The 15,566-nt window shown below is 33.8% G+C and overlaps 1 protein-coding gene across 1 annotated transcript; it reads right to left on the bottom strand.

Annotated features, from left to right (window-relative positions):
* Positions 1-632: 632 nt before the first annotated feature.
* On the bottom strand, positions 633-10,578 carry LOC139889594 (uncharacterized). The gene is made up of 3 exons (XM_071872537.1): positions 9,810-10,578; positions 981-1,864; positions 633-854 (listed from the first exon to the last, which is right to left on the bottom strand). Exons 1-3 carry the CDS (start codon positions 10,576-10,578, stop codon positions 633-635), a joined length of 1,875 nt encoding a protein of 624 aa, XP_071728638.1.
* Positions 10,579-15,566: the final 4,988 nt, after the last annotated feature.

The raw sequence follows: 15,566 nt of genomic DNA, 5'->3' as shown, positions 1-15,566 counted from the left end.
AAGTATCCAGAGAAACCATCTAAGAAACAATAGTATTCCTTTCCAGCTAATCGTTCAATCATTTGATCAACAAATGGAAGCAGAAAATGATCTTTTCGAGTGGCTTCGTTTAATTTACGGTAATCTATACAAACTCGCCAACCGGTAACTGTTCGATTGGGAATTAATTCATTATTTTCGTTTTGGACAACAATAGTTCCTCCCTTTTTAGGGACACACTGTACTAGACTAACCCACTGGCTATCGGATATCGGATAAATCATTCATGCGTCTAATAATTTTAAAACTTCCTTTTTTACTACTTCAGCCATATTAGGATTTAAACGACTTTGTCTTTGAATTACAGGTTTTGCGTTTTCTTCTAATAAAATTTTATGAGTACAGAAAGTGGGGTCAATTCCTGGAATATCAGAGGTTTTCCGGGCGAAGGCCTTCCTATGTTTCCTTAATACTTCCAAGAGTTGATCTTTCTAATTTGCAGATAACTCGGAAGATATAATAACAGGAAGTTCAGAATTATCTTTTAGAAAAGCGTATTCTAAGTGAGAAGGCAATTCTTTAAGTTCCAATTTTGGTAGGACTTCAAGTGAATGTTTTATTCTTAGTTCATCAGTTATAGGTTCATGTTCTTCTTATTTTACAAACTCATCTTTCATTAATTTTTCAAATTCATCATCAAGATTTTCCTCTTTTATTTCACACACAAATTCAGCTATATCAGTTGACAGAAATTCACTGACTTCTTCTTCAATACAAGTTTCTATATATTTTATCATTGGACAAGAGAGATCTAATTCAAGATTATTATTCAAAGTAATTCTGTCATTTCCTACCCCAAGACTATATGTCTTAGTCTGCATTTGAAATTAAAAAGCAGCAGTTCTTAAAAAGGGTCATCCTAATATTATTGGTATTTTATCATTTTCTTTCATTTATAGGACAACAAAGTCAGCGGGAAAAGTAAATTTATTAATTTTTACCTGAATATTTTCGGCTATTCCCATTGGGTAATTAAAAGAACTATCGGCCAGGCAAATAGACATTCTAGTGGGAGTTAATTCTCCTAGACCTAGTCTTTTATATAATGAATAGGGCATCAAATTTATACTAGCTCCGGTATCCGCTAACGCTTGATATACTCTAGAATCATTAAATGAGCACGGGACAGTAATACTTCCTGCATTTCCTAGTTTTTCGGGTACATCCAACTTTTGAAAAATGGCTTTACATTCTTTGATAATAAACCTAGAAGAATTTTCGGCATCTTTTCCTTTGTTTGACAACAGGGTTTTTAAATATTTTCCATAATGTGGATTTTCTCTCAATAAGTCTATTAAAGGAATGTTAACATTTATGTTATTAAACATATTAGCGAAATTCTCTATACGTTTCTGTTGTTTGGCCTTCCTTAATTGTTGAGGGTATGGAACGGGTTCCAAAGGTTTGTCAATCTTAAAAGGTACATCTGTCTTCAAGGGAGTTTCATCATTACTTTTTGTAGTACTAGCTTCATTAAGTGGTTCCTCTTGGCTAAGTGTGACAGGGTCTTTTGTTGTTTTACCACTCCTCGTAGTTATAGCTTGTACTTCTAGATTTCCTCTCGGATTTTCTAAGGTGTTAGATGGTAATGTTCCAGTTTCCCTAACAGCTAATTGTTTAGACAAGGTTCCTAGATCCTTTTCTAAATTTAGTATCAAATTTTGATGATTATGATATAACTCAGAGATCTTATATAAGATAATGTTATTTAGTTCAGTTTGGTTATAAATATATCCTCTCATTATATCTGCTAATCCTTTACTCAATGTTTCTTCTTGTGATAACTGGAAGACATTGATGTTTAAGCGAAGGGGTACGAAATATACTAAATTTTTTAATACGAAATACGTTACAAAATTACACAAGTTTTAATTATTTATTTACAAATGGGATATACCTAAACCTTGCTACAACACTATAGGCAGTGTACCTAATCGTACAGTAGTGTAGTTTTTAGTAAGTCTGGTTCGTTCCACAGGGAGCGGGCTTATTGCACACTATATTTTTAAACAATTATATTTATACAAAATATATTATATTAATAATATATAAAAGGGGGTTTTTACCGTTTAATGACCGGTTTGTCGATTTTAAAACTTTAGTCGCAGTTAAAACCGAATGTAAAATAAATATAACTTAATTTAAAACGTAAAATAAATAACGATAATGAAATTTCGATAAATAAAAGTGCGATAATTAAAAAGTACGATAATTAAAAGTGCAATTAAATACAATAACAATAAATAAAAGTGCAATAATTAGAAGTGCAATTAAATATGAAAATAAAGGAATTATGCTTATTTAAACTTCCATAATCATGATGTTTGACGTGTTGATTTTAGTTTTATGCCCATGGGTTAATTGTCCTTTGTCCTGGATTATTTAATATGTCCATACATATTTGTCCATAATAGTCCATCAGTCATAAATATAAAGAGCGAAAGCCTTCGTCAAATTATTCTTATTCCCGAAGTCAAATATTCCAACTAATTGGGGATTCGAATTGTAACAAGGTTTTAATACTTTGTTTAATGAATACACCAGGTTATCGACTGCGTGTAAACCAAGGTTTTACTACTTTGTTAACAATTACACCAATTACCCTTGAATGTAATTCACCCCTATTTCAACAAGTCTATTAACTATTAATCCAGTTCCGTGTCCGGTAAAATGAATAATTATTGGTATTTATAGATATCCTGCCCACCGTACCCAGTCAAGCGTATGTGGTTATATATAAATACGTCAAATTATAATTTTGTATATTAAATTAACAAGGTATTGTTTAGTTAATATAAAACCCATTAATAGCCCATAGTCTAATTTTCACAAGTGTCGTTCTTTTATCCAAACCCCAATTATGGTACAAAGCCCAATTACCCAATTTTAATATTTTTAGCCCAACATCATGATTATTTCGGTATTAAATAAGCATAATAATAACTTAAGTACGAGACATTAATTTAAAAAGGAGAACATAAATTACATTGAGTATTTATCGCGTAGTGGTATACGGACAGAATTTTGACTTCAAAACCCGTAAAAATAACTTTTACATAACCCAAACTAATCTAATATAAAACTAACCTATACTATATATATATATATATATATATATATATATATATATATATATATATATATATATATATATATATATATATATATATATATATATATATATATATATATTACAGAGTATTATTATTATTATGTATATATATTTTTTTAAACTGCAGAAGCTCGTGGCCTTTTATAGGCATTTTGGAATCTGGCTGCTCCGCGAGTCGTGGAGTTTTTAGCCTTCAAACTCCGCGAGTCGTGGAGTTTGATTTTTCATCTCACAATTTTTTGGATCTTAGCTTGTCGACGTAATTAAATAATAATATAATATATAAATAATTTTAAGAATTATTTAAATATTATATTTTATTTATGTGCATAGTTGACTTGTAATTTTTGCACCGTTGCGTCGCGCGTTGAGAGTTGACTCATGTCCCGGTTCCGGATTTTCGAACGTCCTTTCGTATAATTTAATATCTTGTACTTTGCGTTCCGCAACTTGTACTTTTGTCATTTTTAGACGTTTCTTATCAATAAATTGAACCACTTGGATTGTATCTTGTACATTTGAGCTTTTTGGTCATTTGCGTCTTCAAATCGTCGTTTTCGCCTTTTGTCTTCGCACTTATTTAATATAAACGATTACAACTTAAAATAGGACAATTACAACTAAATAATTTACATATTGGGAGGATATTGCTACTAAATATATGTTCATTTGGAGCACTATCAAATATCCCCACACTTGAACGTTGCTTGTCCTCAAGCAATACAGAACTTGAAATTAAATCACACGAATCACTTCTTTATTCTTCACACTTTATACATCAGTGATTTTGATACAGCGGTATAAACAATAATAGTAACGATGTGGTTTACAGTCCCACATGACTATGAAAATATAGATCCTTAAGGAAACATTTGATCTTTTTTCAAAATTTAATCTAGCTTTTACCCTAGATAAGTTTTCCGGAATAACCCTTCACCGGTGTTGCAAAATATTTTTGTGGGTTTTGTGGGTTTCAGATTTGAAAATTTTAGCTCAAAACTTATGGTTTTGTGTCACCCACTTGCTAACCTTGAATTAGGAAAGCAACACGTCCAGTTTACTTGTCCCGTATATTACCTTTCGGTAAACTACCGTCCGGTTGTAAAGGAAAACGATGAACAAGCAACTGTTAAGGCAATGTCCCGTGACTTGCTTTTGATTATGGTCTATAACGTGTCGGACGCAATTACTATCCTTTGTAGGAGCAATAGTAAAGCTCACCCTTATAATTTTTCGGTTTGACACAAGGTCCTGTCTTCGACCATGCTATGCAACCACCGTTCTTACGGTTGACACCCGATTTGGTTCAGGTGACCTAATGAATTCCAGGTGAATTCCTAGGATTTTACGTTCAATGGTAATGAACGTATTGAAAATATTTTCTCGTTCAAGCTCGAGTTTAGATATCATTGAATTCCATGAGTTTGAATTCTCAATCTTTAAGGTCAATCTCAAGGATTGAGTAATATCAGTCTTAAAAGCTGATTTTTGATCTTTTAAGGAGATTATCCTTTTTGGGGATCTGATTCATTAGTCTTATCAAGCTAATTTGCACGGTGCCCCCCATTGTACGAGATAAATCCTTCTCATGGTTAGGATAAATCTGACCACTTGGCGACCCTGTTTGATGTTGAGGTCCGTGGATTTCCTGCTGATTTTAGAGATGACTTTTCTAGATTTTTCGTCAACCTACAGCTGGTCTGGACGACAACTTCATGACCTAAATCAAGAAGCGCGTTTCTTTTTCGGAAGACTTTACTTCCTTTTAATGATGGAATTGATTCATCGTGTAGATCCATCTTTTCTTTCAAATATATTACAGTAAATCGGGTAAAACTGATTAAAATCGTCCAAAACAAAAGTACCTGCAATAACTTTACAGAAACATGTGATAGATAGTTTTTAATTAAATAACTTGGTACATTCTCCCCACACTTAGTTTCTTTCTTTGCCTTTTTATTCTCCTTTATTCCATTTTAAATGAATTCAATCGTTTTAGGGTGTTTCTCAATTTATGTCCTTTCCGAGGTAACGATAATTTCGGTATTAACACCTAGTTTTCATCGTTCATAAATATGTATAAACATGATTTTGACTTCATTTAGTTGAAAATTTTTCAAATTTTCACAAAATTTGGCAAATAAACTAAGTGCAAACCCGAGAGAATTTATTCACAAAATTTGGCAAATAAACTAAGTGCAAAACCGAGAGAATTTATAACCCTTCCCCACACTTAAGATCATGCAATGCCCTCATTTGCATGAAATCAGACTATAATTATAAATTCATGAGGGTGATTAGTGTAGAAAAGTAATTAAAAATACCCAGTTTGTAATTACAAAGCTCGTAGAATGATAGATGGCGCGCCTCATCGTTCATTCCTTCTTGTTTTATCACACATATTTTTCTTCAAAAACGGTTGCTTTTCTGAACTATTTGCTAATCTTTAAAAATGCGTCTTTTACCCTAATTTATTATGCATGTTTATTAACGAGTTATGCACTAACCCGAACCCCTAATTTAACGTTAAGTGGGGTTAGACTTCCCCACACTTAGCTGACGACATGTGAAGTCGGTAGAATAAGTTCCACGAATTAAAATAGTGAGCCAGTTATTTACATCTCGGGTGGTGTATAATATATCAATGAGTTTAAAGTTTTGACTCACCCGATCGTCACTACTTAATTCTTTTTTAAGTGTAGCTTTTAGTAAATGGATATGTCTCTTTTCTGGTTCTTGGTCAAATGGATCGATATACACCAACATACTTATTTCTATAGGGTGGACAATTCCTAATATTTCCTTCCTTTTATTCTCAGGATCAAAGTTTTCACCTCTATTACCCAATTGGGTGAAATTCGAGGTGTCATTATCTATTACAGCTCGTAGTTCATTTCCGGTGGATGACTCGTCTATTGAGAATATTGGGTTGGAAGGTTGTGGAATGGTGAAGTTCGGTTTGGCCTCGGGGGTAAAATTTTCAACGTTATCGTATTCCCAAGAGTACCAATTTGTCACCCTTACTTCTTCTTTATCCATTGATGGATCGATGATTTCGTCGGTAGAGGCTAATGTGTCGATATGTTGTGAAATTGGTAAGACTGAATAAAAAGTATCATCGGGATAGTTGGTGATTTCGGAGCTCTCGAATTCATCAAAATTCGATGATATGAGATTTTCTTGCACACGACTCCTCAGATCAACAGGTGTGTCGTCTGATAGAGTTTCAGCTTGCCGGTTTACAAACTCTCTCATTTGTTCATTTTGAGCATTGAGTTCTTCGAGTTTGATTTTCATTTTGTCTAATAAATTTTCAGACACGTAATTTTCCTCGTCTACTGGTTGTTGAGTTTGGAAATATTCTTGGGAATAATCCCAATTTGAATTGTATTCTTCATAATCATTCCATTCAGGTTCCGTGGGTGCGTAATTTTCCATAGGAACGTAATAATAACATTCCAATGTTGAGTGATAATCTCCACGGATTTCACAACCAGTTATTGTTTCGTCATTCGTGATCCAAGATTGACCGAACGAATTGTCATCAACACCCGTTTGAGAGTATTGATTTAATTGATTTTGGATATCAAAAAGAGTTTCCATAGCCTTGTTTTCAAAATTTTCCATTTTATTGCGATGGCCAAATTTTAGCTACAATGTGGTGCATTTACTAAATATCCTATTAGTTATAAAAATAGAAAAACTTATATAAGTTGTCCAATTAATAGACTTTTCTGCTTTTGCCCACGTTTCGAATAGCCAAAAGATGCAGCAGGGAGCCAGAACCCTTTAAATCGGAAGCTCACAACTCAGCCACTAACAAATCCAACTATTACTACGAAGCAGAAAATTGTCAACGTCCATTAATTTAACCACTTGAATAATTTTTCTTTCCGTTTGAGATATTAAATAAGAAATAGAGAAAATTTCTAAGTCCTAAAAACTAAAGCGTCGAGAAATAAGAAAGAAAAAGAATGCGCGTCGAAAAACGTCGAAAAATAAAAATAAGAAAGTAGCGAGTCGTGACTTAAAAGGCACTAAAATTTTAAAATCGTCGCAAAATTCTAAAGCACCTAAATCTTAGTCTAAAGAAATAGCACTTAAGGGATTTAACGGCAAAGCCTAAAAATCTAAAAATAAAAATAAGCTACGGCAAAATACTAGAACTTAAAACTAGCTACGAACAATAAAGATACAAATATTACACTAAAAAAATACAAAATATAAAAATAAACTTAAAGTCGTAAAAAGTAAAATTTTTATAAAAATATTATTTTTATATTTTTATTTTATAAAAGTATTAATTTTTATATATAATAAAACTAATTAAAAGTAATTATTACAAATTTAATTAAAACTAAAAATTAAATATTAAATTAATTAAACCTAATTAGGGTTTTAAAATAATAATAATTAATATTATTCCGTAATAAATGCGAAGTAGGGTTCCTGGGTGCGCCTGTCGGGGTGGCTCCGCGAGTCGTGGAGTTTTAAGCCTGCAAACTCCGTGAGTCGTGGAGTTTGAAAAATGTTTTTTTTTATATTGTTTTTCTAAAAATATATATAAATATATTTATACAAAAATAAATTAAAAATATAGCGTTTCGCCGAGTCCCGGGCAGCGGCGCCAAAAATACTTGATGTTAAAGCTAAGGGGTATAAAATACTATTAAATTTTACAAGAAAATACTATTAAATACGATACAATTTTACACAAGATATTTATTATTTATTTACAAATGGGATATACCTAAACCTTGCTACAACACTATAGGCAGTGTACCTAATCGTACAGTAGTGTAGTTTTTAGTAAGTCCGGTTCGTTCCACAGGGAGTGGGCTTATTGCACACTATATTTTTAAACAATTATATTTGTACAAAATATATTATATTAATAATATATAAAAGGGGGTTTTTACCGTTTAATGACCGGTTTGTCGATTTTAAAACTTTAGTCGCAGTTAAAACCGAATGTAAAATAAATATAACTTAATTTAAAACGTAAAATAAATAACGATAATGAAATTTCGATAAATAAAAGTGCGATAATTAAAAAGTACGATAATTAAAAGTGCAATTAAATAAAATAACAATAAATAAAAGTGCAATAATTAGAAGTGCAATTAAATATGAAAATAAAGGAATTATGCTTATTTAAACTTCCATAATCATGATGTTTGACGTGTTGATTTTAGTTTTATGCCCATGGGTTAATTGTCCTTTGTCCTGGATTATTTAATATGTCCATACATATTTGTCCATAATAGTCCATCAGTCATAAATATAAAGAGCGAAAGCCTTCGTCAAATTATTCTTATTCCCGAAGTCAAATATTCCAACTAATTGGGGATTCGAATTGTAACAAGGTTTTAATACTTTGTTTAATGAATACACCAGGTTATCGACTGCGTGTAAACCAAGGTTTTACTACTTTGTTAACAATTACACCAATTACCCTTGAATGTAATTCACCCCTATTTCAACAAGTCTATTAACTATTAATCCAGTTCCGTGTCCGGTAAAATGAATAATTATTGGTATTTATAGATATCCTGCCCACCGTACCCAGTCAAGCGTATGTGGTTATATATAAATACGTCAAATTATAATTTTGTATATTAAATTAACAAGGTATTGTTTAGTTAATATAAAACCCATTAATAGCCCATAGTCTAATTTTCACAAGTGTCGTTCTTTTATCCAAACCCCAATTATGGTACAAAGCCCAATTACCCAATTTTAATATTTTTAGCCCAACATCATGATTATTTCGGTATTAAATAAGCATAATAATAACTTAAGTACGAGACATTAATTTAAAAAGGAGAACATAAATTACATTGAGTATTTATCGCGTAGTGGTATACGGACAGAATTTTGACTTCAAAACCCGTAAAAATAACTTTTACATAACCCAAACTAATCTAATATAAAACTAACCTATACTATATATATATATATATATATATATATATATATATATATATATATATATATATATATATATATATATATATATATATATATATTTATCTATTATATATTACAGAGTATTATTATTATTATGTTATGTATATATTTTTTTTTTTTAAACTGCAGAAGCTCGTGGCCTTTTATAGGCATTTTGGAATCTGGCTGCTCCGCGAGTCGTGGAGTTTTTTGCCTTCAAACTCCGCGAGTCGTGGAGTTTGATTTTTCAGCTCACAATTTTTTGGATCTTAGCTTGTCGACTTAATTAAATAATAATATAATATATAAATAATTTTAAGAATTATTTAAATGTTATATTTTATTTATGTGCATAGTTGACTTGTAATTTTTGCACCGTTGCGTCGCGCGTTGAGAGTTGACTCATGTCTCGGTTCCGGATTTTCGAACGTCCTTTCGTATAATTTAATATCTTGTACTTTGCGTTCCGCAACTTGTACTTTTGTCATTTTTAGACGTTTCTTATCAATAAATTGAACCACTTGGATTGTATCTTGTACATTTGAGCTTTTTGGTCATTTGCGTCTTCAAATCGTCGTTTTCGCCTTTTGTCTTCGCACTTATTTAATATAAACGATTACAACTTAAAATAGGACAATTACAACTAAATAATTTACATATTGGGAGGATATTGCTACTAAATATATGTTCATTTGGAGCACTATTAGACATCCTCTATCATAGGTCTTTCCTTTAATTCTTTGAATTCTTTTTCCAGAGCCTCTATCTTTTTTTTGTAAAGAGATCATTTCATTTTTAACTTCAGTTTTAGATTCTTGTGGATTTGTATTCAATTGGTACCAATCATATGACTGAATGGCTAAATCAGAAATTAATTGTTGTAAATCCTCGGGGGTTTTAGAAAGGGCTGCACCTCCATCGGCAGTATCTATTTCTTTTCTAGTGGCTATAGTAATGTTCTTGTAGAATTGTATTAATCGTTGAACATCATTTAATCTGTGCTGAGGACATGACTTTATTAATTTTTCATATCTGGTCCAAACATCATATAAAGTTTCTTGAGGTTCTTGTTTAAATTGATTTATTTCATTTTGTAATCTTATCATTTTGGAAGGTGGGAAGAATCTTTTTAAAATTTTTTCAACCATTTGATCCCATATTGCAATTTTTCTTTCAGCGAGTTGATTAAACCAATCTTTAGCTTCTCCCTTGAGTGTCCAGGGAAAAAGGATAAGATAAATGTGTTCATCCTCTATTTGATTATATTTAAAAAGCGTACACATACTAGTAAAGTTACGGAGATGCTGATAAGCATCTTCTTCAATAGTTCCATTAAAATGACATTCTTCTTTAATTAGATCTAATATTTGTTTTTCAATAATGAAACTAGTTTTAATAATTGGTGGAATTATAGCGGTTCCATGAATTTGTCTTGAGGCTCTTAAGTGATCTTCCATAGAGAGTTTTAAATCATTCATTGTGTATTCTAAGTGTTTTACGTGCTTTAAGTATTTTATGTTATTCACCAACAAATAGCCATCAGCGTCTAGGTTCCGGTAGAGCCCTTTGAATCGGAAGCCCAGCAACCTTTCCCTAAAGGAAGACAATCACCACTCGTATATAGGTGCTTAAATCTGTATATTCTTTTGATTCCACTGCGTTCCCCGGCAGCGGCGCCAAAAAGTTGATGTGTCAAAAGTGTGTGCAATAATGCGTGCCTTTTTAATCTACTTTTAAATTTATAAATTCTTAATTTACTAATTACTTTCAACACCCTAACGAGCAACAAAACCCGATCAGATGTAGTTTAGTATTTTGTAAGTTAAAGTTCGTCCCAAGAGAACGAGTGGATTTAAGAATATAGGTTTTGGTTTTTAAACTTTGAATGACAAGAAACAATTAAATTGCAAATAAATAACTTAAGAGAAATAAACAGTAATAAATAAAACACATGCTTGAATCTTTCACACCTTGTTCACATTTGCCTTTTTAAATTAAGATCGAACTCAGATTGATAATTGACCTAAGAATATCTATTTCAAGTTAGTTGATCAAGTTAACCCTAAAATAGATGGCTAAATTTCCTGCTTGCATTAAGACCTGATAATGGATTTAGTGTGATTAACCAAACCCTAATTATAGTTACTAGCCATAATCCTCACAACTAAGCTAATCCGATTATATTTAAGTTTTATCAAGTTTTAAGCATAGTGATGTTCTAGTTAAAACCTAATAATTGATTTATCCTGACCAGATTAATTTAACGGTGGTATTTTAATCAGACATAAAACATAGCAAGAATTTCAGAGATTCTGTCAAAATATAAGTTCTGTTTACATCAAATAAAGTCTGCGGCTTTAACAACGAAGCCTACGGCTTCGTTGAGATTTCTGAATAACTCCGCCGAATACTTTTTATTTTGATCTGAGTATAAATAACATATGAATTCTAAACAATCTGGATGAAGCCGGTGGCTTTGGTCCATGAAGCCGGCGGCTTCATATTCCACCTCCAGATTTCTGTTTTCTTTCATACAGCTTAATAGTTTAGGCAATTGATCACAAAGTATTACATGATTCAAGCATATGTAAGGCTATTAGCCCATAACTAAAGTAAAAACAATTAAAAGACAAAAATAAAGTAAAGAGTCATACCGACATAAAAGAGATTGAAAGTCAAAAGATTAATTAATGATCTTGAACGTTGAAAGGAAATAAAGACCTAACTAATTCGTTCTTGAATTCTGAAACATATGAAAAACTGAACTGGATCATAAAAACTCTGACCTAAGGCCTCTATTTATGATATTTTAAAATGGCTAACCAAGCCGGCGGCTTCAGGGTGAAGCCGGCGGCTTCCCTGAGTCGATGACTTTCTCTCCAAGCAAAACGTGATCTTTAAATCAAAAACGTGTAACTGCCTTCATTAAGTCGGCGGCTTGCAGCCAAGCGGCTTCTTCACTTATCCAGCAAATCTCTTTGATTTTGTTTCCTTATTTACGTGAACTTGATCAGCAAGTCGAGAAACCGTGTCTTCAATGCCGGCGGCTTCAGGGTGAAGCCGGCGGCTTTGCTTTACTTTTCCTTTGACTCCTAGTTTAGCATATTTTACGAACTAAACAGGAACATTCTAGAATCCATGGGGAAGCCGGCGGCTTTGTAGTCCTTAGGTCGGCGGCTTCATCTCTCATCTCTTTATTTTTTTCACTGTTTTTGTTCCTGTCTTGCACATAACTTAGACATAATATTAGAATTACCTATTTCCCCTTTTTACCCATTTTAGCATGTTTTGGTATTAAAATGACTCTAAAATAACAAGATAACTCCTTAAAATGTTGTATAATTTAGGAGTTATCAGTACTCAACTTGATATTCTTCAGTGGGTTGCGGGTTGGTACAATTAACACAAGCCTGAGCATGGTTGACCTGCTACAGCTGTGTCTACAATTCTCAGAGTTGTTTAGCGAGAGATTCCATCTTATCTGTGAGGGATTTGATGGCCTCCGTTTGATTGTTATGTGCAGAGAGTGGGGCAGATGATGAAGTCATTTCACCACTGTTCCAGTCATGATGATGCATTGTCATATCCTAGAGCAATTCCCATGCTTTGTCTGCGGTTTGGTTCATCAGATTTCCTTGAGCTGTTGCGTCGATCTTCGTCCTATGATTTACCGTAAGACCGTTGTAGAAGGTACAGATTTGAGCTAACCGTTCTAGCTGGTGATTAGGGCACTTCTTCAGCAGGGTTTTGAATCGCTCCCATGCAGTGTAAAGAGATTCATCATAACTTTGTTTGAAGTTAATGATGTCATTCTTTAGTTTGGTTTGTTTAGAAGGAGGGAAATATTTGGTTAGGAATTTAGTAGCCATCTCCGTCCAGGACGTGATGGAATCTTTTTCCAGTCCTTCAAACCATGTTTGAGCATGATGGGTGAGAGAATAGGGAAACAAGTATAGCCGAACTATATCTTGTCCTATCCCTGGCTGTTTTTAGGAGTTCGAAAGAGATGAATTTATCAAGGTGAGAATTAGGATCGTCATTCGGTAATCCATGAAACTGACAGCTATTTTGGATGAGCTGGATGATGTGATGTTTTAACTCGAATGAGTGTCCTTGAATCTCTGGAAATCTGATTGGTCCTCCTCGACCTTCAATCGAGGGTTTGGTATTTTCTGCTAAAGTAACGCGTAACGCCATTTGATTTCTGATTCGTGCTTCCTTGTGCACTTTAGATATTATTGCGTCTGGATCAGGTACGAATAACAACGGCCCTGGTCTAGATCGGGTTTGGTTCATACACTGGGTATGCCTTTTGTTTTTAATTTTAAGCAGATAAACTAAATTTCTAAGGTAATCTAAGGCAATTCCAATGTAATCTAAGGTAATCTTGATCTAAGGTAGTCTAAAGTAATTTGATTTAGTCTAAGATAAGCTAACTACCCTAAGGTTGAATATGTTTTTGGTTCTGGCTACTGATTCCCTGTTATTTCGATAACAGAGCTTCGCATGAACTATTCAACAAACCAAGTGGCCAGGCCGATAACGGAGAGGCATGATCCTTTTGGTCCCAATATAATTGGAGACTGTTCGGAAAATCCAACAACCAAGTCTGTGTATAATTATCTTTCTTAGACACCACTAAATGCTTGTGAATAAGTTTGATAGAGAGCAGTATTGTCTAAGACCAGTTCCCCGGCAGCGGCGCCAAAAACTAGCTTCCCTCTTGATATGGCCGAAACGGACGGTTTTATTTGTGCGGTGTCGTTAGGTCGCAACCCGTCAGAATCAACCACCAAGAGGGCGGTACTGTTTTAAATTTATATTTAGCGGGGCCTAAATCGTACTAATCCTTATTATGAGTACAGAAAGTATGACCAAGAGTCGTATTTTTAAGATATCAGTAGAATCGAACCTATATTAAAGCTTAAGATAGTTATGAAGGAGTAGTGGTTACCTAATTTTGGGCTTTTCTAGTTTATAAGACAGATAAAGTAAATGCGATAAAATTCGTAATTCATATAAGGTTAAAACAAGTGCATACTATGATTTCATCAGTTATTCTGCCGAGATTATGGAATGCTGGGTCATGAATAGGCAGAGACCTTGTATTCATTACACTGGTCCTAAACGCCCCTGTCGTAAGACATGTCACTGGGTTGCGATAGGCTTGAAGATTCTGAATAGACAGCAACGTCCCTTACCCCCGACGCCCGTGCAGTCTGACTACAGGCATACACGTTCAGACGGCTCATCCAATTGAGCGACTCAGTTGGGTAACTTATTAACATTCCACAATGATCTAAACTTTCTTAAGCATAATAGAATATAGGGTTTACCATATCCGAGAGATGTGATGTGTTTCAATGCTTTCGTTAATGATTGTTTTAAAAGATAGTTAGGCCCTTAAAAATAGTTCAACCATAAAGAACACCATGGCCAAGTCAGGTTGACTTCCATGAACACGTTCAGTTATCCTAACGGTCCAATCCTTTATGTGTTTAAACAAACAGTTTCTTAATTAACTAAGAATCCCTCAAGTGGGGTGCAATGCTTGAGGCCGTGTTATGGTGCAGTGTACTAATCAACACTGACCGTGTTCCATGGCCTTGAGGAACAACTTACAACAACCGTTATGCTTCAGCATGCACGTACGAAGTTTATATGCTTGGTGACTACATTGGCATGGTCTGGGACCGACAATGTACTAAGGGTCTCATCAGATGTTTCACTATGAAAGAGTCCTCAGTCGGAATCCAAAGCTTGATAGACTTACTACAACCGGTGTGCCTCAGTCGATCTTACGTTGTATCTGATAGACTTCTCTTACCAAGGGGTGACACGTATAGTGTACTCTAAATCGGGGTTCGCGACTTTCCAATAACAGAGCCAATAACTACGTTCTATTAGTTGGAAAAGCGGTTGAGTTTAACGCATAATCAGAAAGCATTTCAATAACATACACAAACCATAACATTGTTTCAGCATTATAACTGCTTATATCATAGCATACACTAAAGATAACTACTCACTAATCATGGCAACAACATCACAGAACATAATGATAGAAGACATTATATAAAGATAATGGATAGAAGTACCAGTAGATTAAACGAGTTCTGAATACAAAAGTGACACCTTCAAACTTCAGACCGCTCCTAATACAATCTTCGGCGTTCTTCTCCGGGTACTAGGTTTCCCGCACGGAGTCGAAGACCTTGAGAGTATGACTAATATTGTACAAGAGAGAGAAAGAAGTGAATTTAAGTGTGTGTTGAAATGAATGACAAAGACCCTTTAAATAAGCAAGAAATTTGCCTCCAAAAGGCTGACAGACCGTTTGGCAAGCCGTTTGGCAAGCCGCTTGCAGGGGCCGTTTGCAAGACCAAGCCGTTTGTAGGGGCCGTTTAACTTAGACGTGTGGCAGGCCGTTTGTGAGCCAGGCATGCCGTTTGGCAGGCCGTTTGGC

This window comes from Rutidosis leptorrhynchoides, chromosome 2 (genome assembly GCF_046630445.1).
Source record: "Rutidosis leptorrhynchoides isolate AG116_Rl617_1_P2 chromosome 2, CSIRO_AGI_Rlap_v1, whole genome shotgun sequence".
Classification (NCBI taxonomy): domain Eukaryota; kingdom Viridiplantae; phylum Streptophyta; class Magnoliopsida; order Asterales; family Asteraceae; genus Rutidosis; species Rutidosis leptorrhynchoides.
The sequence above is the reverse complement of the archived record's forward strand: the minus strand, read 5'-3'. Positions and strand labels throughout refer to the sequence as shown.